Below are 27,072 nucleotides of genomic sequence, written 5' to 3'. Positions count from 1 at the left end.
ACTTTGTAGAATGAAAAAGCAAAACAAGAATATAACAAAAGAAGCTTAATGGTAATTTGCTGTGTTTTGGTTTGAATGAAAGGTCCAAGGCTAGTTAGATTGCAGCCAGACATGTCTGGAAGTAGGTAGCTTTCTTTGTTTTTCAAGTTATTTTTTACTGAAGAGATTTCACCTTTTTGGGGGCGCAATTACTTTGCAAGATAACACTAGATAATGCTAGTTTTTTTTTTCATTGACCTGACAGGGTTTCTGTATTGTAAGTTTTTCATATTCTGTGATCTGTACTTGATAGATGGCATTTAGGATCTCACTTTAATTACTTAGAATAGTTCTTTTAACATGAAAACGGATTGACGAAATGAATTCTAAAACTTGTTCTTTTTAGCTGCCACCTTGTGTTGTGGGCCAAAAAATCAAAGCTAGAATGCCTCAGCCCAAACCCCCATCAGCTGAAGAAATCAATTCAATGGTAAAACTAATCAATTCAAAGTTGGAGAAAGCTCGAGAACGATATCAACGAATGATCATGGCAAGGTACATGACTGGCAATCTAGGTAGAATTTAATTTGTTTTTCTATAGTATGGTAACGTGTCTAGGTAGATCTGCAGACAGCTGTATTTTCTCATTATTTTTTTCTTCAAGGCCATACGATACCTTAGAGAATCACACTATGTCGTTCAACATAAACCTTTTAGTTTGTGTAGCTAAACTGCTTAGAATTGTTTGGACAGTCTTTCCAAAACCTGTACTGATTTTATAATAGATCCGGATAAACGACAGAAAACTAAAAGCTTACACATACCTGGAAATCTTAATGAAACTCATATCATCAGAAAATGTAATTCTTTTTTTTATTAGAGTGAGCAGAATTTTCCTTTTTAAAATTCAGCAAAGGATAGTCCCGAAAAACTTTCTAGCATACATGCCTGGAAAATGCTGAAGATCGGTTCAAAGGAATTATATATTTGATTAGTTGGGCTGCTTTAAAAGCTTTCTCTGGAGAACTTTGGGTGGTTGATTTGAAAGTACCGTCTTTGAGTGATAAACTCGCCGACAAAAAAGGAAGTGAATTTCACTGTCTTTTTTAGTCAAATTTAACAGATTCTCGGTAGCCTCAGATGATTGCTAGTCCCCTGGGATGATTCGTTTGTCTTTGAGACAGTCCGCCAACGCTGAAGCTCCCAAAAATATTTTTAATGAATCGCGTCCTCTTAACTGTCATGATTATTTTATTGCAGAAGGCACAGCTAATAGTTCGGGGTCTGTTGGAGCAACAGATGAACCGATTTGGTGCTCCAAATGAGCTTCGCTTTTATATATATATATATATATATATATATATATATATATATATATATATATATATATATATATATATATATATATATATATATATATATATATATATATATATATATATATATAGCCCAATTGCATGTAATACGGAAATACGATAGAATGCCAATTGTGCGTCGTTTTATGTGACTTATAATAAATAAATATATTCGCAAATTTGATGGCAGGCCGTTAAGCCTCTACAAAACGAAAATCTTAATTTGCATTTCTTCTAAATTTGCATAAGGAGAAAATGTCACTTGAATAATATTCATCAACTTCCTTCTTGAATGTCCGTAGGTTTGTGGAGCAGATTACTTTTTCTGGTAAGTTGTTCCAATGCTGAACAACTCGGTTGCCGAAAGTCCATCGGCCCATGCCCTTGTAAAAGCGTTCCATACTCACTTTGTACTGATATCCTCGGAGATGATTTTTATTGAACTGCACGATTCTCTGGGCTGGTACGTTATCATAGGCTCCATTGCAGAGCTTGTACATTCAATAAGATCACCACGATGGAATCTATAGGCGAGGGTTGGGATTTCAAGCTTTCTAAGCCGCTCTTCGTAGGGAAGGAAGCGTAACCTGGGAGAGAATTTAGTTATCCTCCTCTGAACATTTTCTAGAGCATCTATGTCCTTGTTGCAGTATGGTCTTGTAGAACAATGTCCATACTCAAGAATCTGGCGGACAAGGGAGTTATAGAGCGTAGCAAGCATTTTGTCGTCCTCGCACGAGAAGTTTCTTCTGATCATACCAGCAACTTTGGAAGCCTTCTTGACGACAGCTTCATAGTGGCTACTGAAGTCCAGTTCAGAATCCACTAAGATGCCTAGGTCTCTTTCTTCTCTACTTTGTCAAAGGCTTTCTTGAGATACAAGTATACGAGATCAATCTGGAACCCCTTGTCGATGTTTTTCTTCCAATCATGTGTGGCACAAAGCAGTTGGATCTCTGCAGATCGTTCCTTAAGAAAACCAAACTGCTTTTCGGTAAGTATTTTTTCTCGTTTTAAGTGTTCTAGGGTGTGGTCTGCAATGAGAGACTCAAGTACTTTACACGTAATACAAGTGAGGCTTATCGGTCTGTAGTTTGATGGGTCTTCTCGTTTCCCACCTTTGGATATTGGGACGACAATAGCTTTTTTCCAAATAGCGGGAAGCTCACCGAGTTCAAGAGACTTTCTGTAAATGTAGACTAGTGGCTCTGTTATTACCGTTGCAAGTTCTTTGAGCAGTTTTGGATGTAGATTGTCTGGGCCTGTGGACTTGCTTGGGTTAAGTTCTCTGAGTTTCTTTAGAACATCGCTATGTTTGATCTCTATCGGTCTTATCGATTCGCTTATACCCTGAATTGGTTCCTCGCGGCTAAAGTGGTCTTCGTTCTCAGGTTCCTGAGTAAAAACAGAAGAGAACTGGCTGTTGAGAAAATTTGCCTTGTCCGTGGGGTCGTGTACCAGCTTTTGTTTCACGGGATCGTAAAGAGATGAAACACCACCTTTGTTTTTCCTTTTGCTGTTCACGTGTTTCCAGAAACTTTTTGGGTTTTCTTTCAAGGAGAAAGCTAATTTACATTCTCTAAGCTTTCCTTCTCTTCTTGTTACTTTTCAAACCCTGTGCGGAGCTTCTTGAATGTTTTCTCTCGGTCGTTACTTTGTCGATTGCTTTTGTAGTCTCTCCATGCTTCTTGTTTTGCTTTAATCAGCTCAATATTGGCTTTAGGTAATGCAACACGGGTGTATTTATTGTGCATAGGAATAAATTGTTCTTCCAATGAGGCTACAATCTTAGTGAACCTTGTGTAAATGGTGTCTAGCGACTCCAACCCACTGAATTCTTCAATCCAGTTGACATCCGAAAGCTCTCTTCTCATAGCAACGTAATCTCCCTTGTAGTAGTTACGTTTCGATGCCACACGTGTCCTCAAAACCTCCGTTTCCAAGCTAAACACAATTACCGAGTGATCCGATTTACCGATTGGTGACAACTGCTTAATATCTGATACCAGGTCTCCATCGCTTACAAGTAACAAATCGAGGATACTTGGTGCGTCAGATCCCCGCATCCTTGTTGGCTCAGATATTAGCTGCTCTAGAAAGTGTTCGTTAATAACGTCCAGGAATTTACTCGTCAAGCTTGCGGTAGATTCCGTGGTGTATCGCCTATTCCAGTCTATATTAGGGAGATTAAAATCTCCTATAATAGCAAGCTTTTGGTTGGTATTCTTAGCGAATGCTGCTATTTGCGAGAACAGAGCTTCGTCGGATGTGTTAGTGTTGTTGGGGCTACGATAACAGATCCCAAGAACAGTGTCGCTGGTCGTTTTAGACTTAATGCAGATCCACAGACTTTCTTTGGGCTCAATCGTGTCGGTTGACGTCGATATTGGATGCACCCGTTGATGCCTTTTCGACAATAGCAGACTATCCCTCTACCTGTATTCTCTTCCAGATTTTGTTCATACAGATAATAATCTTCGATACTGAGCTCTGTGACGGTAGGTAAGTATCTGTAGTTTTTGGTTTAACTTCTACTATTGCCACAATATCCGGATTTTCCAGTTTGATAACCTGCTTTGCTTCCTCCATTTTGTTTAAGAGAGAGTCAGCGTTGAAATAGAGGCATTTTATTCTTTTGTCGGATTCATTTGTATGGCTTGGGCCTTTTCCTCGTCAATTTTGGGGCTGTCGTTGGCTGGGACCATTTGATGGTCTCGCTTGTTGTCTCATTCTCTGGTTCCCGTTGGACCTGGAATTGGTGCTTCCAGTAACATTAGAGTGTTGCTGTGCTTGCTGACCTTGGCTCGACTTTGCTCGACGTTGTTGTGCCAGTTGTGCCCTTTGCATTGGTGTTCGATCAGGGTTTATGTAGACCTGGTTTTTTACAAGTTCGTTGGTCGATTTTCTTAGATTTGGGGCTGCGCTGAGAATCTTCTGTCGCTTCTTGATTGTGTCGATTTAGTCCTTCAGTTTGACTACTAAGGCGCGTGGCTTACTGCCATTTATTTGACTTCCCACGCGTACGACCTCACGAATGTCGTCATGCTGCAGGTGAGCTCCCAAATCATTCTGTGTAGTTAGGTTAATCACCAAGTCTTTGTCAGAGGTGTCTTCTGACTCCGGGAGACCAAAGATCGCAACATCTGTCCGTTTTCCTTCTCTAAGTTGTTTTTCTTTATCAGCCTTCAGTATCACATCAACAGTAGTATCATAGCTTTGGATGGTGCTTTCCGTTGGAACAGGAGCTGGGAGCGAAGGACTGGGTGCATTTAACTGGAGCGCTTCCCTCAGTTTTAGCTGCAGGAACGATACGTTTCTTTTGTTGCAGCTCTCGCATTCGTATTTGAAAAGACGTGAATCAGGATCTAGGCTCTTAATTGTTAGGAATAGATCGGCGTTTAATTGTCTACATCCCGCGTGCTCGTATTCACCACAGAAAAAGCATTTGATGGCCGTGGAATTTTCTGTCGGTAGATGACAGTAGCTGCATAGTTCATTTGCAGCGCTGAGCTCGACCGCTTCAGGTAAGGTGGCTTTTTCCTGTCCCAAGCTCTGATCCGAGATGTTGTTGTTGCCTCTGAATGTTGTTGGCATATCGTTGTTTGTGCTGATCGGAGTTTAGTTGTTTTTCGGCGGTAGATTTGGACTAGGGGCTACTTCTGGGTTCGATCGGGTTTTGACTCCCGATGCAGGTGAGCTTGTATTCGCAAGGCTTGCAGCTAGGGCAAACAAAGATGCTTGCTAGTTCACGTGAGTATTTTGTCTTTCCGCACGTCAGATGGCACCACTTATGGCATTTCGTGCATTTTGCACCGACGCTGCTTTTGGTTACATTTTGACTGCAAACAGAACATGGTGGTTGGTTCATTTGTTTAGTTGCAAATCAAGTAGTTGCGCCGAGTGTTTTGAGCTCGAAATGTCGTCTGCCTATTGAACCCTTACCCCGCAGTTAAGGAAGGTGGGCCAAAAAGATGTCCGAATCACTTCGCCGCGATGCTCTGGCAACAATGAATAGAAAAGTAAGGGAAGTGTTGAGGGTTCGTCTTTTTTTTAAACCAAAGAATATTGACAATTGGTACTAATCTATTCTTAAAAAAATGAAATTTATTGATCGATTTAGCTTTAGAAAAGACCACAAATGACAAACGACACGAATTGCCTCCATAGAAATCGATTATGTCGAAATAATCAAATGAGAAAAAACCTACTGCAGTCTATATTTCTTCCTATTTACGAGTATAATATTATAGGTGTATTGTCTTCAAGTTATAAGTTTTAGGTGGAGGCATATTAGTTAGTTTTTTGGTGTATTCAAGATAAGGTTTCGCATGTGAACTTATAGTAAGAAGGTATATCTCTCTTTTTTGAAGCTACGTTAAATGTTTTCCACCCTATGGACAAGCTTTGCTTTTTGGGTTGGTTTTTCATTATGTTGTATCTTTGATTTAACTGAAGGATTTCACAATACAACAAAAAATGTTGCATCCTAAGTGGATCCTTCCTGTCAGTAAACACATCTCTTGGCCTAGCTTTATTAAGATCAATCCTATTAAGAACTGAACCCATTTTTCAGTTCTGTTCAGTTCAGTTCTCTAATGCAATTAGGTGTATTAGAGAAAGGATAGCGCACTCGTGGGAATTAAAGATCATTAGAAAGACAAATCATGAAATATACAACAAGTATTTCTAAAATTAAGCTCTTCCTAATTATGTTCTGAAATTGTTTCCTAAAGCCAAACCTTAATTGGCAAAAGTGACTTGTCTAAGTTGGCAAATAACAGCAATAAGGATCCCTCATTTTTGGGTTATAGACTGAGGCGAATAGTTTTGAAGCAATAAATGGTTACAGCGCGGAGTGGCTATTAGTTTGGATCAGGGCTTTGGAGTGTGAGCCGTGGAGTCGGAGTTTTAGTAAATATTTGCTGAATGGAGTCGGAGTACCAGGAATAATGTAGGAACCTTTGAGTTAGAGTTGGAGCTACGGAAACGCATAAAGGCTGGAGTCAAGCCAGATACACCTAAATACTACTACCAAGTGGCAAGAATAAATAAAATTAATATTATAGGCCAATCCTAGTGCATAGGATTTTTTTGTTCCTTAGTACTACAGTACTACTACAGAAATAATTTATTCAATTATTTGTATATCACTATGCAAAAATATACATATAATATTTGCAAATGTATTACATTTACAATGCAGAAAGATAGAAAAATGCTTAACAGACTGACAGAGATACCTCTTTCGCACTCGACAGCAACTCTGGCAATGCAAAATATAAGATAAATATTATATATTAACAGGGTTATTAAAATCATACTTAAAAAAGAATTTTAGAAAACTAAGTTCTTTTTACGAACAGGGAAGAAAAAGGGCCTTAACAAAAAGGGTAGTATTACAGCTCGAAGTCAGAGCAATTATGTGTATACTTTCAGGAGTTGGAATCGGTACATTGAAAATGTTTGGAGTCAGAGTTGAAGTCAGAGTCGGTATAACGTATAAATGACCCCAATGCCCGGGTTTGGAATGAGAGGAAGGCCGGTTTCTTCTAAGCGTCTTATACACGCATTAAGACAATGCACAATCTGTTGGGTGTAATTTGAATGTAAGCTCCCTGAGCTTTAGAATCCTTATGAGCCTCAATACACCAATTTAGCATAAGAATCATATAATTTTTCCTTCACAAAAATTACTCCAAACAAAGGTAGGGAATAACCATGATCGAGACAAAAATGTGGCGTAAGTGTAGATGATGGGCTTTTTGGTACCTTGGAAACTTGTTGAGCTAGGCAGCTGAAACTTTCACGAGGGGTTCTACAACCCAAATTATATCCCAGAAAAGTATTTTCCAGCTCATTATTCTACCTATTCCCAATCTAAGGCTTAGAAGATTCCATGGAAGATATCAATCAAAATCTTAATTTTGCTTTGAATTTGCTTTTATGTCTCTCTAGGTGTACAAAATGCGATTCCAGTGATTTGAATTGGATTTTGTTTACATGCAGATTGTAAAATGCAGGAAGAGATGCTTATTGAATCCTGGGTGTATGATTGGTTTCAGACTCTTATGGATTGTTCGCTGGGTCAAGAGGATCTAACGTTTTGTTGAAACCTCGTCCCCAGAAATCATGCCAAAAAACTTATTCTTCCTGGGCCAAGAAGAACCTAATGTTTATAAAAATTAATTAAGGTTCTGCCCCCCCCCCCAACCTCCATGACAAGGTCAAAAGCTTTTTTTTCAATCTTATTGAAACTTATTTCCTTAAGCCGATATCCCAAGGTTGAAAACAATAGTAAGAAGACTTTGTACTAAAAAATAAAATTATCCGACTTGTCATTGGTCTTAAAAATGCAGGCTCCCTCTCCCCAACAATAATTCCCTTGGTAAATATTGGGTAAGTCCTTGGGGTGAGGGGGACCTAATGCTTAAGGAAAAATAGAGAGAAAAATGTTCTTACCCTCCCTCTCCTGAAAGTGGAGCATGATCAAGGGCAAAAAATGCCTAAAAAGCTTTGGTGTTTCCCTCTACCACTTCGAACAGAAGGAGAAACTTGGGAGATTGATCATCTCGTTGGAAATTGAATGTCCTAGGGACATTTTTAAGTACCAATAGTATTTGGAAGGCAACCAGCCCAGCTCATGGGCCCCTTTTTAGTTAATTTTTCATTGCAATCACTTCCCATCCCTCTATGAGCCTGGTGGTATCGGATGAAAATTATAGGTACAGAATCCTTGAGTATATATCGTTAAGAAACTTGAGTATATTGAGTATATATCGTTGAGAAAAGTCTAAGGTAATCCTCTTTGGTCGATGTCGCTCCCACAGTCCCAGGGGCAATGGCTCTAATTTATGTAAACTGCCCATTATTCACTGATAGAATTTAATTGAAAAGGTGACCAAGTTTGTTCTTGTCTGTTCAATCGGCTTGGAATTCTTAAGATCGTTGGCTAGGCCAAGATCCCCAGTGTTTCCAAGAGTGTACTCTAGAAATAACAAATGCACTTGAATGAATCAGAAGACACTATTTGCAACCGAATTTTCAAGTTATTTGCGATACCTCGGAAATAGCTTGGAGGATCAAGTTCAAACTTTCGTGGCTTATTGGGGGGATCCAGTAAACCTCAAATCTTGACTTAGGAGAAGGGGCAGCTGTAGATTGGAAGATACCACGTGTGTCTGACTCGCCGAATTAGCACATGTGCAGTGTACGTGTATAACATATACGTACTCATTGGCAGATGAAGTAACTGCTAGGGAGGGGGATTGTGAACAGGCAAATTTAGTCTTATGTTGGGCGAGGGGAGGGGACTAAACAATTTCTGATCCAAAGGGACTGAAGCCTCTGATAAAAAAAAAAAAGACGCTTTTGTACCATAAGCTAGTGTCGGCACTATAATCGGTGCACTGTTTTGCAGCGAGATAAATCGAAAAAACGCTACGTGTTACAAGGTTATCAAAGTGGCTTGTTTACAGTATCTTGAAGAGGGCCTTGGGAATCAAGTTGAAGTTTTGAAAGATATTTGAGGGAGAGGGGAACGGAGTAAGTGAAAGTTGAATTAAGATTTGGGGGAGAATGCTGAGCTAGAATTTGTAGCATTCGAGTTTTGGGCATGGGAATCACATGCCCGAGGTATTTTCGCTTACGGTATTGGAGTAATCAGCGGCTGAGACATCTTCTGTCGTACAGTAGTATACCTTATTTTATGGGTTGGATGGATATTTAGAATGGACCTTGAGAACATATTTTCGGGCGTGAAGAATTTTCTTTCAAGGTTTTCGTCTATGTGCCAAGTTCCAAAACCGTAGCAACCTGTCAAGAGGAAGTTGCTGTCGAACAGCCTCAGCTTGAGTCGGAAAAGACACTGCTGGCTCCGTCAAATTTGGATTAGTTTCCTAAAAGAAGCATTTGCGTAGCCGATTCTAAGTCTCTCCTTTGTGATAAGAGCTGGTTTTGTTGACGGGGCTCTCCAAACACCTAACTCAATGACTTGTTCAATAAAATACCATTTCTGTAATATCTTGGAAACGGCTCAGGGATGGAGTTAGTTCTAACTTTCAGGTAGTGCTGGAAAAAGAATGAAAGGGGCAAGAGGAACTTTATGTTGGGTGGGGAGAGGTGCTGTGTCTGGTCTCCGATCAATTAGAAAATATTTGTACTTTAAGCCGCTATCGGACTTGGGAGACCGAGTTGAAACTTCAAGATTTGCTTTTTTGGCTGGGTGGAAGGGGGGCATTTAGATCTCAAATTTTAGCGTGGAGGATGAGGAAAGGGGGGTAAAAAATTGTTTAGTCTCAGATATGCCTCAAAGTTTTGACAATTTAAGTATCTTTGTGAGTAAAATCTATTAAATCGGATGTTTTATTATGTTTTATAAAAGGTTTTCTGTCCATCTAGCTAAACTTCTTTCCACTTTAAGGATTTATGGGATCTTTAATCTATTCACGGCTAAATATTGCTGCTATCTAAACTGTCTGCAATATCCCCTGAAATGAGCTTCGTGGGGGCGTGTTCAAGTTGAAGGTTCCAGGGATTAATGGGGGATGGGATGGAACTTGACTTTGGGGAAGGGGCAGAGGGAGCAGGTCTATAGATTTTGTCTCAAACGAGTTTAGTATTTTTTGCCTTTTAAGCCCCTTTGGGACTAGAGTCGACACCCGGTAATGTATGGGTATTGACTGTCAGACACTATCTGTAAAGATTTCTATCAAAACAGCGTATCTGAATTGTTTCAGGAATATTGATAGTCGTGGGTGATGGGGGTCAAGTGGACTTTGACTTTTGACTTCGGGAGTTCGGGGTACAGGTCAATCGAAAAGCTCAGTACATCCAGTTTATAAGAACAGCAAATCTGCACCATTTTGGGAATGACTTTTGGGGATCGAGATGAAACCTTTGGATTGTTAGGGGTGGAGGGTGCAAGGGGGCTTCATATTTTGTGTTAAGAGGGATGCATAGAGGGCGCCAGTAAATTTATGTCCCCGATCCGCCTAAAACTCTGGGTACTTTTAGCCTAAGTGAAACTTTGAATCTATTCGCGTTGAAGTAAATAAGATATATTGAAAGACAGTACTTGTATCAAGGCTATTAAATTAGCGTATCTATAATACGAGTACGACTTGTTATCTTGGTAACGACTGCGGTGGGGAATGAGAAGGAATTGACTTAACTTTTCAAGAAGGGCGTGAGGACTTCTAATATTATGGGTAATAACATACTTTTGTGTTTCCTAAACATCTAACAAGGGCCGACAATTTTTTTTAAAAGTTTGAAACTCGTATCCATAAGCTATTCAGTCACAAAAGAGACCAGTAGGCTCTTTTGTACAAAAAAAGCTTGAAAGCAGAAATTGCTTCGCCGGAAAATGGGCCAGAAACTTTTTCCTAATAAGCTTTGACTCAACACTTTTGTTTAGTCCAGTTACTTGACTCCTTTGAATGTTTTGACCGTTCCAGAAACAAAATCTAAGAGACTCTAAATGCACAAAAACAAGGTCTTAGATTTCGTCCCTCCCATTCGCTTGAAAATTGCATTCTTAAGTTTTTGGTACGATGAATCTTAATACAGCAAATAAGTTTGAAACTAATTTTTCCTGTATCGATTCGTGACGCCTGAAAATGGATTGAAAATGTATATACACAGGGCTAAGTAGACCTCATTATAAATAAAAGTATCTTGAAGATTAACTTTACGTGGCCACTGAAATTGGGCCAACAAGTTCCGTTCTCTCGGGTGGGCTTAATCTTACAGAGGTTGTAGACAGAGACAAGGGTACTTCAATGAAGACTAAATCTATTGCAGAAATTTTTGTTTAGATTCCTTACCCTCAAGTAGGCCAAGTATGTTTTGTCTCTGATCTGTCTAAAACTTTCACGGTAAGTAAACTGAACCAAGGGGAACTTAACGAAAACAGTAAATATAGATAGAATTTTTTTGTTTTTCGATTTTTTCACGAAAAATTCGATTTTTCTTATGTTCATCTGCTTAAAATTCTCATGTTATACTTATGGGAACCTCAATTAAGACGAAAAATTAAGGAAGCAAATTTTGTTGTTTTAATTCATAATGTCTAATTTTATGTTTATTTATTTTATTACATTTTTTGTGTATTGTTAAGACAGCAAAATACAACTCTTTTCTGTAAACGACCTAAAGATGCATTTATTTAAACAAACAAGCAGTTACAAGAAAAAATAACAAATATAAAAGATTGTTTTAATAAAATTCCGGGATAAGATGTGTGTGAATTCAAGGGTGTCTGTAGGATAGGGGTCAGATGGCTTCAGCGTTATAGAAGGGCGAAAATTCCGCTGATCTTCAGTTCATATGAAGAATAATCTCCCTACCCATCCACCATTGATTATTTATTAAAAGAAAATAATAAAAGTTTATTGCACAACTCTACTGCTTACTGGAAATTTTGTCCAAAATATAAAATATAATTTAGTATTTAATTTTAAGGAGAAAAACTGACACAACTGATACATTTTAATAAATTGTCCGACTAGGAAGCTTTTAAAAGAAAACTGAAGATCTTTATTAAAACCTTAGACGAGCAGAGATAAAGTCGCATAAAAGAATCAAACTTGAAACAATAGAAATTTCTATTAGTGAGTAAATGAAACCCAAAACACACAGAAATTAAAATGGATGATCACATCAAACATCAACATAACCGATACTGCTGTAGATGAATAGATGAATCCTAAAACGAACACAAATTAAAACGATGGTTAAATAAATCTTAAAACGAACAGGAGTTATTACAAACATGAGTGGTGCTACAATCCACTTGCCTTCACAAGGCCAGAGCGTCATTTGCACTTAAGCCCCATAAAATATGTTTTAATGAGATTCTCTTTTATAATTATAACGTTGAAAGATTATAAATTGCCAAGACTTCCAGAAACTGATATTGTTATAGAATAAACAATCATTTTACTTTCATTTATTATTTTTAGTAAAATTGATTATAATGGTGATTGTCGTACCTTCTTTTGTCAATGTTCGGATAAATAAAAACCAGATTGTTAAAAATACGTCTCATTGCTGTTATTTATAAATCTTGATTAGTCCTTTGGGACTATTTTTCGTTGTGAGCGCAAACCATGCTTTGCCCTTTGAGAAGGTTTATAAATACTGTACTGCTATTCATTAACTTCTTCAATGGAAAATGTTTTAAAAAATGAATGCTGGTAAAGGAAAAAGTTCTTATCTTTGTTGGACTTCTTTTTTTCTAAGATATTTGTTTGTAAAATATTAATTATCTCTTTCAATACAAAATAAAGCTAGATTCAACTAAAGATAGTAGTTTCTACAGATATTTTCTTGTTGATGTAAAGTTTAATTCTAAAAATATATTTCATTGTGTTATCGCAAGAAATCCTGTTCAATTCAAGTTAGAAGTAAAAAATAAAAAAAATAGAAATAACTTGAAGTATATTTATTAGATGGTGATTTTCAAGATCCGACAAAAAGAAAAAAACAACGCATCTAATAGATTTGTGTAACAGATAGTGTGTAAGGCTTTTTTCTTTATCATTTTACAGGTTATTGTTTTGATTCAAAATATGCGAAAATTTAGCTAGACATTGACTTAGAACATTAAGCTGGATTGTTATTCGTAAATGACGACCCTGTGAGTAAAGCGTATAATTTAACAAAAGATTTAGCTTGGATACGTGATTTTTTTATTTTTGCTCACTTCTCATTGTTTGAATGACTCATTCGCTTCTGTTTCTAGCATTATTGCTTAGTTTCTTTTTTATACTATAGATGATAGAGAAGTAGAAAAAGAGACAGAAGAAATTATTACAGAGGATGTTGACGCTATCCTTAATGAGGATCTAAGTGATGAAAACGAGGAAGAAATTGAACCAGCAATGGAAAGGAAGAAACAAAAGCAATTAGAATACACATCAACTCTTGTAGGAACCGGTTTTGATGACGAAGACAGAGATCAGGTAGTTTATATTTTAAAATATCTATTTTGTTCATTGATCAGTGTCTATTTCTTATCTTAAGCTAAGGAAGTTATGAAAAAGTTCACTTTATTTCTAGTACAAAACATCGTAATTTTATTCGTGATTTCCACCGTCATAATTTTCATTTGGCCAGTTGGAATACCAAAAAGGAAGATTTTCGGTAACATGTCACCCATAAAACGTCTCCTAACCATCTTACATTTATTTGATCTTAGCTCTTAAGGATTGGATCGAACCAAGCTGTTTACATAGTTTTGATTCATATATTTGAGCTCAAATGAATGCTTAAAATTATCATTAGACAATTCCTTTCGAAACCGTTTAGTATATTTTTCTTCACTTTTTGATCCACCAATTTTTAAGGGCCAAGATTGACCGCCATTATCACAGTGGCTTCTAGTATTCTATTGTTGACTCTTAAACTTATCTTACTTATTTTCCCCTATTTTTATTTATTGCAAAGAGCGTTGGTTATTCCACCTTTTAAATCACTATTATGTCTGTTATCTCTGGTAATCTTGCTACTTAGGGGAATAGGGTCAATCGTGGCGCTTAAACACTGGTGATTCGAAAAGTCGAGAAAAATATACTAAACGGTTTCCAGTGGAATTGTCTAATTTGAATTCGAATATTCGAATCCACTGAGTCAGTTTTATTTTTGCCCAACAACACCTCAAGTCACTTAGTCTCTGTTTTTTTAAACCTTTTCTCGCACCGTTATCCTTCAAATCTTCCAAGTTAACTTTGAGACAGAGTAATCTCCTTCCCACAACTAGCTCAAGTTTCTCAATGCACATGCGGTCGAATCTAATTAAAAATCTATGTTTTGTTTGTTGTAGGAAGTAGGTGGAGGGTAGGTAAAATGTACTTTTCAGGATTTGGGCGTGGGTGGGGGGTTAGTTTGTTATTTTTTTTTTTTTAATGAAAATACAAAAAGGGTATTTTCAGTGAAAATAGTAGGAATTTTTGTATTATTTAGAGGAGGGGGTAAATGCACCCCTCTCCCTCTGACTCATCATTACAAGCTGTTTTTAGAAGATTGAAACTATTCACCCGTTAAATGTCAACTATGGATAAGAGTGCATCTCTTGTTTCTATTCATGCATGGCTGCTCCATTCTTTATTGATGTTTCGGACGGAAATGGCGCTATTATTTAAGAGATTTTTAGATAAAGTTTTATTTCTCGAGGGGAATCACACTATTCAAATAGTTCTCCTAGTTATTTAAATTAAATGCTAATCCGTGATTAATGTACAGCACGGAAAATTTTTCTCTGTTGGCAGAGTATGCTTGAGCTAATAATCTCCCTAGTTTAAACTATTTAGGAATGGAATGGTAGTATTTTCATGATTATATAGCTACGGTGTCAAAAATTAAGGCGCCCAGTTCCTTTTTGTTTTGTTTGTTTATTTGTGTTCTTTATGTTTATTTGTGTATTTTTTTCTTTATTTGACAATCAGTTCAATTTTTATTAGCTATTGGTCCTTTGGAATAGCTTTTATGGCTTAGAAAACCTTCCTTTTTTCCTTAATGGAGGGGATTGGAAGCACGGTTGGTGGTTTCTGTGAGGACTTTTTTATGCATTTACAACTGAGTTATCATGCCGGTCTATATCACCTGCATAATTGAGGCCTGTGACAGCACGTCTGGGAGAGATATCAATTCCTTGGGATGGTGCCATTAAACTGGTCATTATCAAGTCGGTTATAAAATTAAAATTATTGGTGAGAGCATGCGTCTTTGCTTCAGTCCGTAGTCGTCGAGGAAGGTCTTGTTGGCATTACCGTTAGCTTAGACCCCTGCAACCATCATCTTATGATAAGTCTGGATCTGTTTCATGAGTCGATCGGGTAGTCTAACTTATTTCATCGTGTACTATTATCGTGTATTATTTCATCGTGTACCGCTTCTCACTAGAGAGTCAAACGCCGTGACAAAGTAAATAAGCAGGACTACTGTGATACTATGATGTTTAAATAAATGTTGTTGTTTTTTTGGTGATATATGCATAGCTGATCAGTACAACCCATATCAGGACGAAGCCTAGCTTGATTTGGTTTATTCAAACTAAATGTAAAGCCACCCAAAGTTGAACTGAAAATACGAACCTCAAAATTACAAAATCGCCTTTTGCTTTTGAAGAAATAAAAACTTCTGAAGACTTAAGATCGGAAATGATGAAATTTCAGATATAGTTTTGGACCTAGGACCTAGCTTTTGAATTGAAAAACTTGATCTGGTAGTGGGAAGGGAACTACCGAATCTCAAAGCTAACTTTCAAAACCGCGTGGAACAACAAGCTGTATCTACTATTTATTTACTGACTTCGAAAAGAAATTTGACTCATTCGACTGAGAATACTTGTGGATTATTACGGAGTGCCAGTAAAGTTAGTGATTATGATTGTATTCCTCTATGAAAAGACTGAATGTTGAGACCGAAAATGGCATAACCAGATTTTTCAAAATCATGTCTGGTGTCTGTCAGGGATGTGTACTTTTCCCATTTATTTTCTTAGTTGTAATGGACTACATATCAAGACAAAGCTCTAAATATGGCATAAAAGCAAGAAGTAAGCAACTATGTAAATAACGACGAAGACCACATTGTCTTTCAATCATAAACATCAACAACAAGAAGAAACAAAGGGAACTCTTTTCGCAAGACGATGGAATTTTATATTTGAATGGATATTTCGACCCTATGTCCAAGGGCCGTCCTCAGCACAATATAAGAAAAAATATTTAAAAGAGAAATTTAGATTAATTTGTGAACTATAAAACTAAAAATGTTTTTTAATTTTTTCAAAACATTAAAAAAAAACTTTTTAAAACAGCCCTAGCATCAATACTTCAACGAAGTTCAACCAGGAATGATGGATAAATTGAGGTGAGATGATAAAATTCATTCAAACGAAATAAAGTAAATAAATAAAGGCTTTCAGAGCTAATCTTGCTTGATTGGCAGCAACCTCAAAGGCCTTTTTGTGAAAAAAAAGGCCGGTATTATTGACTCTGATTTAGATTTGACGGTCTTGCTAGAATATTCTAAACATGGGTTCCTACTTGTCGGAATTTTCAGAAAATGTCAGGCTAACCATCAATATTATCAATATCAAATATCAATATCGACAAATCAAAGAGTATGTCCATCACAAGCTCGTCGCTTGCTCTGCAGTGGAAGAAAAAAAAAGATAGAAACAGGTCGAAAATTCAAATACTGGGTAGCTGGATCAATTGTGATGGTAAAGTAATGACTGAGATAAAACGCAGAATTGGTCAGTCAAACAGATCTTTTAATAGACTAAAGTCCATTTGGAGTAGCAGCAAATATTTTCTGTAACTAAACCTACGTTTCTTCAGCAGCGATGTGTTCTCCATACTCCTTGACGCTAGTGAGTTCGAAAAAAATAACCAAAAAATTGAAAAGAGAATCCTTTCATTCGAAAATATTTATCAGAGGAGATTTATAAATATAAGCTTTTTAATAGAGTCAGTAACTCTGAAATCCGCAGTAAAATGTCTCAGTCTCTCATTGCTGTTGTTCTAAGGAAAAAGAGGCGGATATATTTAGGACATTTACTGAGTAAGAAAAAACTCGTAATAGCCATATTCTCCGCCTTCCTCGGATAGTCTACGATTGGGAACTAGCCTGCAGAAGAAGACAAGGTCGTCAAAAAACATGTTGTGGCGGGTTTTTTACCGAGATATGAGGACGGCTGAAACCTCATTAGTACCTGATTAAGAAAATGTCATAACTTCGGGACAAATGGGAAGGCTACTAGAACCTAAGGTCAAAGAAAGTTGCATCAGTCGGCCTTAATCAAGTAGGATTCAAAAAGGAATGGGCTGTGACCTTGCCAGTGCAGCATTTGATGCAATTAATAATGAGTCAAGGTCTTTTGCAACCACTCCCCTTCTTTTTACGCTTTTAATTTATATAAAAGGAGCCATTGGCAATATTTCAGATGGTTCCACTCTTTCAGCTCCAATTAGTGGTGGGATTCACCTTTTTGTGGTTAGAGTTCTTAGATACTGGTATTGGGGGCTTTAAATATAAATTGCTGTTTCTGATTCTGATTATTTTCCTAATCCAGTTTCTGTTGGTTGTGAGGTTAGAAAAGATAGTTTTTTATCATCTTATATTTTAATATATGTTTGGCAGAGTGTTTACCTTCTAAAGCTAGTTTAATTGAAAATTTTATACCCTTTTAGTAAGCTTAAAGATAGAGGCCTATCAGTATCATAAATGTCAACATTTTCCCATCAAAGACAATTACCGAGCTGAACACTTCATTTCTGGCTTCTAATACAGTTCTTTATCTGGGGCTACCTTATTGTGCTTCAGCTCGAAATTCGAAGTCAATGCAAATCTTAAATATTCAAGAAAAAATTAGAAAAGCATTTGGTTCTACAATACGGCATCGTGGTATATGTGGTCGGAATATTTTAGGTTCTCTTTTTAATGCAGTTGCTCTCTTTTATGTTCTCTATCTTGTCCTTTATTTTTGGAAGTTTTTTTTTTTAAATTTGGGATTTGTCTTCAATTTATGTTTGCTATTTTAAATATTTTAAATTTTTTACTTGGTTTCCAATTTGTTTTAGTAATACTAAATTAGTTTTGAGATTTAAAATTAAAGAGCCGTTGTAATTACCAAGGATTAAGAAGGACAGTTTTTATCGTAAGTCTGAAACTTTCCTCTTAATGTGCAACTTTTTCCCTTTTCCCAGAATTTAAATAATGTTTAATATTTTTTTTATGGCACTTGGTTCTAACCAAGTGACATATAGCAATGTCAAATTCTGTCGGTCTGTCGGTCCTGGTTTGCTACTTTAATTCTGAAAAATTAGAAAAATGAGGTATTTTTAACTTACGAACGGGTGTTCGGATCTCAGTGAAATTAGATATTTATATGAATATCGTGTCTCAGAGCCCTTGTTTTAAATCCTGACCAGATCTCGATCAGACCAGATTGTTTTAAACCTGGGGATTTTGGGGCGGGGGAACCTAAAATCATGGAAAACGCTTAGATTGGTGGGATCGGGATGAAATCTGGTGAAATAAGCAGAAGTCTTAGATACGTGATTTACATAATTGGAACGGATCTGCTCTTTTTTATGGGGGGGGGGGGTTAATTCTGAAAAATTATAAAAAATTACATATTTTTAACTTTTGAAGGATTGATCGGATCTTCATGAAAATTCATATTTAGAAGGACCTCGTAACTCAGATCTCATACTTTAAATAGCAACCGGATCCAACCTTATTGGAGGAGGCAGTTGGGGGGAGGGGACCGAACATCTTAGAAAATACTTAAAGCGGAGAGATCAGGATGAAACTGGATGGGAATAATAAAAACCTGTCTAAGATACGTGACTGGCATAACTGGACCGGATCTGCTCTCTTTGAGGGAGCTGGGGGGAGGTGTTCAGTTATTTGGCGAGTTTGACGCTTCTTGGACGTGCTAGGACGATGAAAATTGGTAGGCGTATCAGGGAACTGCACAAATTGACTTCATAAAGAGAAAGGGGACAAAAGGGAAAGCAAAAATTAGAAAAAATTTGGTATTTATAACTTACGAGTGGGTGATCGGATCTTAATGAATTTTGATGTTTAGAAGGACATCGTGACTCAGAGCTCTTATTTCAAATCCTGACCGGCATTACGCCTCTGATTTCCCTTTTAAATCAATCTATTGATTCATAGAATTTTGTTAGAGCTCATACCATATGAGCTCTTGGCTCTTAGCTCTTTTTGACTCGTCACAAGTGCCATATGAGGTCTTAGCTCTTGTTTCTTACTTATTTTCTACAGTTATGTTCTTAAGCCTATTCTAAATCAACTCTCTTTTTCTTTTCTTTGAGTATTTTGTTGTTTTTTTCTTGTAATTGTATTTATATATTTATTATACTCCTCGATTTTGAAAGAAGTTAACAGACAAAGTATTTAGTCTGTCCTTATTATTCAAAGTATCCGAAGGTCCGACAAGACAGTGCTAAAAAAACTATCCAAAGTAGTAAAAGATTTTGTTTATTTATCTTTTTGTGTTTTATTAGGCTCATAGGCTGACATAAATACACAGGACGTTTTAAAGTATTATTTATATTCAAAGTTATTTTTTCATTTTGCAGAGTAGATGCCCAAAGTTTCCCAAATTGTGGGAATGGGCCCAAAGAGGTGATAGAAAAACATTTGAAATGTGTGCTAAAGACGATGGAGATCTTGATCTTACTGGTATCAACGATGAGGAATTGTCCACTTATCTCTGTGCTAGTGATCATGAAGTTCTTAACAGAAAACGTTGCTTTTGGAATCCAGAATATGATGTTTTCTTGAAAGAAAAAGCTAGTAAGTATGCGCTTTATCCTTATCTAAGCTCGAAAGCACAGAACCTTTTACCATTGGTCCGATATTTTGTTGACCAAAATCACCCGTGGGTTTTCTAGTTTCTAGTTGATTGAAATGTCTGCAGTTATCACTATCTAGTTGTGGTAACTTATCACAGTAGCAAGCTGCTTCTACTTCTTTTAAATCCTTTTTTATGACCTCGTCATATACGTTTGAAGACAGCTCTTCGTGTGGTTCGCTGGCTCGATGAAAAGTATAGTTTTTGGCTATCTATAGCATATTGCGTCGTAGGTATATGATAAAAAAGTAGTTTCAATAACTCCCTAAGAGCCTACTGCCTATAGTCAACTTTTCTATCCTACTAAGAAAGAATATCGTGATTGTGAAATTTTTATTTTTTGTGCTGGTCATGTCGTAGCATCCAAAACTAAAGAAAAGTCTAGTAGTGGCATAAATTTATTGACGTTTTTTTTTTTTTAATTGTTGTAGCTCAAATTGATTGTTTTTTTCAAGAAAAATGATGAAAAAAGCTACTTTAGACATAAAGACCGAATTTATTTAGTTGACTTGGTAACAAATTTAATTTTGATAAAACCAAAAATAAGCCTTATTTCAGTTATTTGGGGTTTTGCTTGGAATTTCTTCTTTTAAGCTTTGAATGTATAAGCTGTGTAATATGTTAAGTTTGGAGCTCTATCCCTCGATCCTATGATTAGGAGATTTATTGATCACACCCTCTGTTCTACTAACTGAACTATTGAGGCTAGTTAAACGATTATACACCTTTGTTGTATTTATATGTTGTATTATACTTATGTTGTAATTATAATAAAAAAATAAATAGGTTTGTTCTGTAGAATTATGGGCATGGCTAATTATATACGTAAATTTGCAGTCTTATACGTTAGTCGGTGTTACACTTGATAGTTAATAGGGGAGAGCTTAAATGTGTCGGACAACTTTTAAATGAAGTTTTCACTCGCATAGTTTAACGACTTATTTAGAGTATTAAAGACTGGTGTATGGAAAACGATAATTGAACCTGCGGGAATATGTCATTTACCTATTCATGTGGAATTTTTTATTTATCTTTTCCACCTATTTATAAAGTGTTGTATTAGTTGCTGAATTTCTGCTTCTGTGCTTTCTTTTACAATGTAGCTAAAAAAAAATGTCAATATTTCTAATCAAATACTTTTGCGACGTTTCGAAGCGGTCTGGCAAAAAAAAAAAAATAAAAAATAAAAGCGAGAAAACATGACTAGTGTTTGCCACTTCCATCGTTTGTGTTTTGGGTAAAAATTCGGCATTGGTTTCATGATTTGCATTTTTCTTTTTTGTAAGTCTTTTTCTTGATTAGCCGAATAAAATGTAGAATTTCTTTTGACTATGCATGTATCAATAAATGCAAAATAACTTTCATTCACTATATCAATATTTAACCAAGTTATGCTAAGGTTTTTTCTAACGTTGCTAAGGAAACAGCTCTTTCACATGTCAGAAGGATTTTTCTTTTTTTGTATTTCTCGCAAACCCGTAGAATGAGGTGTTGAAAATTGGCTTTGCAGTGATATAGTGAATAGAAACTGTTATTTTACTTCGTTTATTCATGCACGCACAGTCAATAGAAGATCTATAGTTACTTGAAAAATCAAGAAAAGGCTTTTAAATACCAATGTAAGTCATAATAATAAAAATTCCTAGTTTATTTGTCTTTTTTTTCTTTTTTTCTGATATTCTAATGTCAACTTCCTCTTTCCTGTTTCTCTACTTTCTTGGTTTGTTCTTATTTCTTTTATTATAATTCCTCCTAGCCCTTAACAAGCAAAGCTTCTTGGGTCGAATGACTTTTTTATGTTTGTAATAGTGTTTTAGTATTAATAAAATGGTTGATGATTGATTAATAATTAACCCCTTACCGAATGTTCGCCTATCTGACCATATGCCTTCATTCTTGGTTACTGTTTTCTCTTTTAAAGTTCTTTATTTCCTGGTTAGGGAGATTTATTATACCTATGTTGATTGTTAACAAATTTCAAGTCAAACAAGCCTAAGTTTTGTAGAGGAGAACCCGCAATACTTCAAAAGATGGCTAGCTATGGAACACAAATTATTTAGGCGATAGAAGAAAACTAAAAAAAAAACTTGGGTTGGTAACAGTGGTGATATTACTTCTTATTATTGTTAAACAGAAGATTATTTTAAGGCGTCTGGGACGTGGTCAAATAGTTTTTGTGTCAAAGCTTCGATAGCTGACTTTAGTCCATGAATCTAACTTCAAAGGTCGGGAAATCTTCGGTTTGCCTGAATATTTTAAATACAAAAGAAAGTAGGAAATAATCGAGAAACCTGGATGCTAAAAATCTATGTACAAGAAAATATCATGTGCTACTTTTATTACACAGTCATGCTAAACATTTGCTGAAGGCTACTGCTTGAATTTCAAATTTCCGCTTGATTTTTTTTTTTTTTTTTTTTTTTTTTTTTTTTTTTTTTTTTTTTTTTTTTTTTTTTTTTTTTTTTTTTTTTTTTTTTTTTTTTTTTTTTTACGGTAAATATTTCCTTGACATATGAAATGGTTGTTACTATCAAATAATGGTTGTTAGAATAATTTATTATTCTATATGAAGTAATATTAAAAATATTACTGCATTAAAACATTGTTCTAAATGATTTAGGATTAACCAGTTGTTATAAAATTATTTAGCTTTGATTGCCAAAACCCCCTTTTCGGCAATCGTAAACGTTTTCAATGAAGTTGTTGTTCTGACAGTTTCATGAATATGGTAGTAAAGTTTCTGTAATAATTATTTACATGTAACTTCTATTACCTGTATAACTCTTATTTGTTATATCGTTTTTGTTTAAGGAAGAAGGATATTACGTCAGAAATTATCAAGCAAGACAAAACAGCGGAAAAAGCGCGTGCCAAAAGTGAAGCAAAGTGAATTGCGTGGCAACACTGCTGCCGAGTCTTTTGAGAAGATGGTGAAAAAAACTCCACTTGGGAAAAAAATTGACAGTGAACATTATAAAAATGTTATGAAATTTCTAGGAGAAGGTGAAGAAGTCACAGAGAAAGATTTTAGCCTAGTCAGTAAGCAAGGTTAGTTTGCCCCTTTTTTCTTTTTTTGGTTTCGAAAGCTGCTTTTCTTCTTTCCGAGACGTCTGGAATTCATACCAAAAATACTGTGCCTATTCCATTGAATAGTGATCCCATTATTGTGCTTTGGTTACTACTATAAACTTCCATAGTTTCCAGAAATTTGAAAATTTAAACGGGTAATGTTCTCCGTTAATATACTGTTTGATATAATAAATGGTGGCCAGCTTATTATTTGGGTATTTATATTAATTGCTAACATTTCTGCTCAAGTGCAATTGGTCGCCTATGCTCTACAATGTTTTAGCGTCATTTACTGAAATTCTTTTTAACTTTCTTTTATGGGTGAGACTGATCTGGACAAATAATAAGGTTTGGTTTTTGACACAGATTAGTCATCCCCTAAACCAATTTGCCAAGACGAACTATTTTAATAGCCTCATTTTAGTTTTTGGTTTTAATTCCTTCATTCCTTCCTTCATTCCTTTCTGAAATAAAGGGTTCCAACAAACAAAGGGTCAAAAGAAAATATTTTGGTTTCTTTGACATAACGAAACTTTGAATGTAACATAAACTATTCTTTAAGAAGAGCCCAAAGCCATCATCCCTGCTTTAGAGTTTCCCATTGCTACATAACTGCTCAACCTACGATATAATATAACGGCTTGGAACTCCCGTTACAATAATAACGATTCTGTCTCTTCTTAAATCTGCCTTTCAGTTGTTGAATTACTGGTGAAACTCATTTGCAAACATATTTTTTGCATTAACCTGAAAAAGCTCCTTTGTTCGCCTTTTTATACTTCTGTATTATTTAGCTTTAATGTATATGGTTTTATTAGGGCTGTGGTTATTTTTATTTTTTGTTTTTAGGTATGGTTTTTTACGGCTTCGCTGATTTTAGGTCTATGTTTTGATTAGGTCTGGTAAAGTTTTGTTAGGTTTAAGGTTTTTAAGGCTATTTTCAACATAAAAGCCACATATAATATATAAATATATAATATACAAATTTATTATTTCAACATTTTGTGACAACCCTGCAGTTGTAACAGAAGAGGCAACATACTTTTATTATTATTTTTGTTCATTCTAAATATGCTTATTCACCTATAAAAAAAAGTTGAATGCTATAAAAAAAACTGATTTATTCGAGTTGAGCTGTTACAGTCAGATGTGTCCATAAATATTTATTTCAAGGGACGAGGTAATCATGAAAACTTTTACATCTTAAGAAAATTGCACTTTGGGAAAAATATGGTAAAAGCCATTAATTATAATGAGGAACTATTAAAATATCTTATTTTCTTATAGATAGTATATTATTATTTTTATTAATTCTAGATATGCTTATTCACCGAGCCATAATTTTGATATTATTTTAACCTTTTTCTTAGAAAATGACTTCGGTCAAAAATAGGAACGTAGACCTCTATCTATTTTGGCATGGTTTTCGTGCCTTTTTAACGATTTTTTTAATCGAGTTAAAGCGAGTAAAAAGTTTCAAATATGATTTGGCCAATGGATAAAGCGTATTTTCTACTATCGATTATCGATAGCTACCATTATTCGATATCTTTATCATTATATAATAATATCATTATTCGATAGCTATCAGGTATCGAAAATGATCGTCTTACGCTTAAAGCGAGTGACTGTTGAAAAACAGCATGCCAAAAACTTGCATAGGAAGCATAATCCTTGATATACGATTCATGCAATGTATAAGTCTCTTTTTCCGTATCCTTTTTAATGGTTCTGTACTATGTGATTTCATGGCTTTATCCCAGCATTTGAAGAGACATGCATGACTTATTTAGGGGGGGGGTATCCTCCTCCTTTGCTGAGACATGATCGTATATTCAAGTTTGCAAGAAAGCAAATATTTCAGTTGAACATACTGGTATCTTAATTCAGACTGGCCTGTCCAAATTTTATTTGAAAAATCAGTATTTCGATAATTTTTGATTGCCACGTATTTCTGAAATCCTTTTGTGTTAAATCATTACATTTCTTTGTCCACTGGGCTTGGTCACTCTTTCTTCCCTATAAATCAGCAATTAGGAAAGGTTATACATCATAAACTCAGGAACAGGAAAAGAAATTATATTCTAAAGCTTATATTTTAGAGGTAGTAAATAAAGAATAAAAATTTCATATGAAAAATACGATGAAAAGAAGGCAAAAATTTCTTTGAAATTCTGGTTATTATGATGGATAATCCTGAATCTGCATATTTTTTAGGGCCGAACTTGTAAATAAATCATAGTGCTAGAATACCAGTAGTTTCATCTCTAGGTACAATATTCTGCAATAGTGTCCGGAACCCTATTGCCCATAGGGTGGGGAAGTGAGCCCTTGAAGGCAAAAGTTTCTTTGAATATCTGTTATTATGATGGATAATCTTGAAATGCATATTTTCTAGGGCCGAAATTGTAAATAAATCATAGTGTTAAAATACCAGTAGTTTCATCTCTAGGTACAATATTCTGCTATAATGTCCGGAACCCTATTGCCTATAGGGTGGGGAAGTGAGCCCTAGAAGGCAAAAGTTTCTTTGAAAATCCGGTTTTTATGATGGATAATCTTGAATAGGCATATTTTCTAGGGCCAAAATTGTAAAAAAAAATCATAGTGTTAGAATACTAGTAGTTTCATCTCTAGGTACAATATTCTACTATAGTGTCCGGAACACTATTCCCCATAGGGTAGGGAAGTGAGCCCTAGAAAGTCTGTTTTTTGCAATTACCTAAGGAAGTAAGTGAAGAAACCAGAAACAACAGACACCTAGTCAGTGGCAGGGGTTAAGGCACTATTTTGACCTCGTAAAATTCGCTTTGTTTCCAATTTACGTCGTTGTATTATCTCTGTTTTTAAATGTTTGTTTAAGAGTATTTCTCTATTACTTCTAGAATGTGTGGACAAACCAACGTCGTCCATAACAGATATGAAGAAAGAATTTACAAAAAAGGAAGATTTGAGCCTGATAGCAGATGACTATATTGCCAAGGAAGATTTGGGAAAAACTAGTTATGTTCAACCCTTTGCCCCAGAGGATATTGTTTTAGATGATAATGACTATTTTGAGGAAGACGACCATTTGGAAGAAGAGGAAGAACCCTTCGAAGAATATTGACCCCTTCTGTTGTATATTAGATGTGATAAATCTTTGTTATGTCATGTTTTACATGTATCAATCTCTCTCTTTTTTTTTTTTTTTTTTTTTTTTTTTTTACCAAATTCTTATTAAATCGTAGTATACCTCAATTAATTTATTTTAACTGAGCTCTAATGTACTTGGGCATTACATTAATACTTGAGAAAATTGTACTAGAAGGCGAAAATTACAAATATGAGGGTATTTAAGTAAATAAGGATTCACCATGAAGGGTTGATTGAAGATTCCATATGTATCAATTCTATTTTGATACATATCCACCAGTAGTGGGTACGAATTCGCCTACTCTCTGCTCACCCAGCAGATCAACAAAGGGGCTCTCAAGCCCAAGCGCATCGTTCCTGATCTTTTAATCCTTTTGGGTGAAGTAGTGTAATGCCACTTCAATCCCAGAACTTGCATTATTATTAACCTCTTTTTAACTTGATTTTATTTTTAATCTAAAATTCGTGCTTTATGGATAGATGTCTTTTGATTTACCGTAGTCCTTTTCTGAACGACGATTTTTCATCATTTTTTTGTAAAGCCAGCTTTCTACAAAGAGCTCTTTGTTAGCGACTGTCAAAGAGCCAAAATGCGTTTTTAGTCTCCCGCTCGTCGTTAAATTATGTGTTGTGTAACATAACTCTTTTTTATATATTGTGGTCGATCTCAAGTCTAGCTTTCTTAATTCAATTTTTGTGAAGGATGTCGTATCGGAGATAATCTGTTTACAAAATTTTCGTTGAAATACTGACTTATTTTTGATAAGATCTTCATAAATAAACAATGTATGAGCTTTCGGTCGTAGGATTTTGTAACAGATGCTAGCTAATTTATTTGTCTTGTTCGATTTTAATCTCGAGAACACATAAACTTTTGCTTTGTTTATTTTTCCCTAAAATAAATAAAGTATTATCTCCTGAGCTTGTTTTTCGTTTTAATTTAGTTGTACTCAAGATTAGTGAAGAAAGACAAAAACACGGAAAATCTTTCCTTAAAGAATGATCTTTCAGTGTTAGATGTCTCTTTATAAATACGATTTGGCTTTGAGTAGTATTATTGCAAGTAGAAATCCAGCTTGATCATTTTGGAAAAGGAGGGGCTTTAAAAAAAAACCGATAAAACACATAATATTACACTTACTA

General features: G+C 35.5%; 1 protein-coding gene across 1 annotated transcript in view; it reads left to right on the top strand.

Annotated features, from left to right (window-relative positions):
• The window catches only part of LOC136026038 (transcription factor IIIB 90 kDa subunit-like), a 56,116-nt gene extending 29,265 nt beyond the window's left edge, over positions 1–26,851 (top strand). Inside the window, exons 6-10 of the mRNA XM_065702198.1 lie at positions 386–554; positions 13,110–13,297; positions 19,451–19,667; positions 22,537–22,773; positions 25,680–26,851. Coding sequence (XP_065558270.1) covers positions 386–554; positions 13,110–13,297; positions 19,451–19,667; positions 22,537–22,773; positions 25,680–25,903 — 1,035 coding nt within the window. The 3' untranslated portion in view covers positions 25,904–26,851. The remainder of the gene's footprint in view (positions 1–385; positions 555–13,109; positions 13,298–19,450; positions 19,668–22,536; positions 22,774–25,679) is intronic.
• Positions 26,852–27,072: the final 221 nt, after the last annotated feature.

Source organism: Artemia franciscana, chromosome 4 (genome assembly GCF_032884065.1).
Source record: "Artemia franciscana chromosome 4, ASM3288406v1, whole genome shotgun sequence".
NCBI classification, from domain to species: Eukaryota; Metazoa; Arthropoda; class Branchiopoda; order Anostraca; family Artemiidae; genus Artemia; species Artemia franciscana.
Note: the sequence above shows the minus strand (reverse complement) of the source record. Positions and strands in the feature narration are given on the sequence as shown.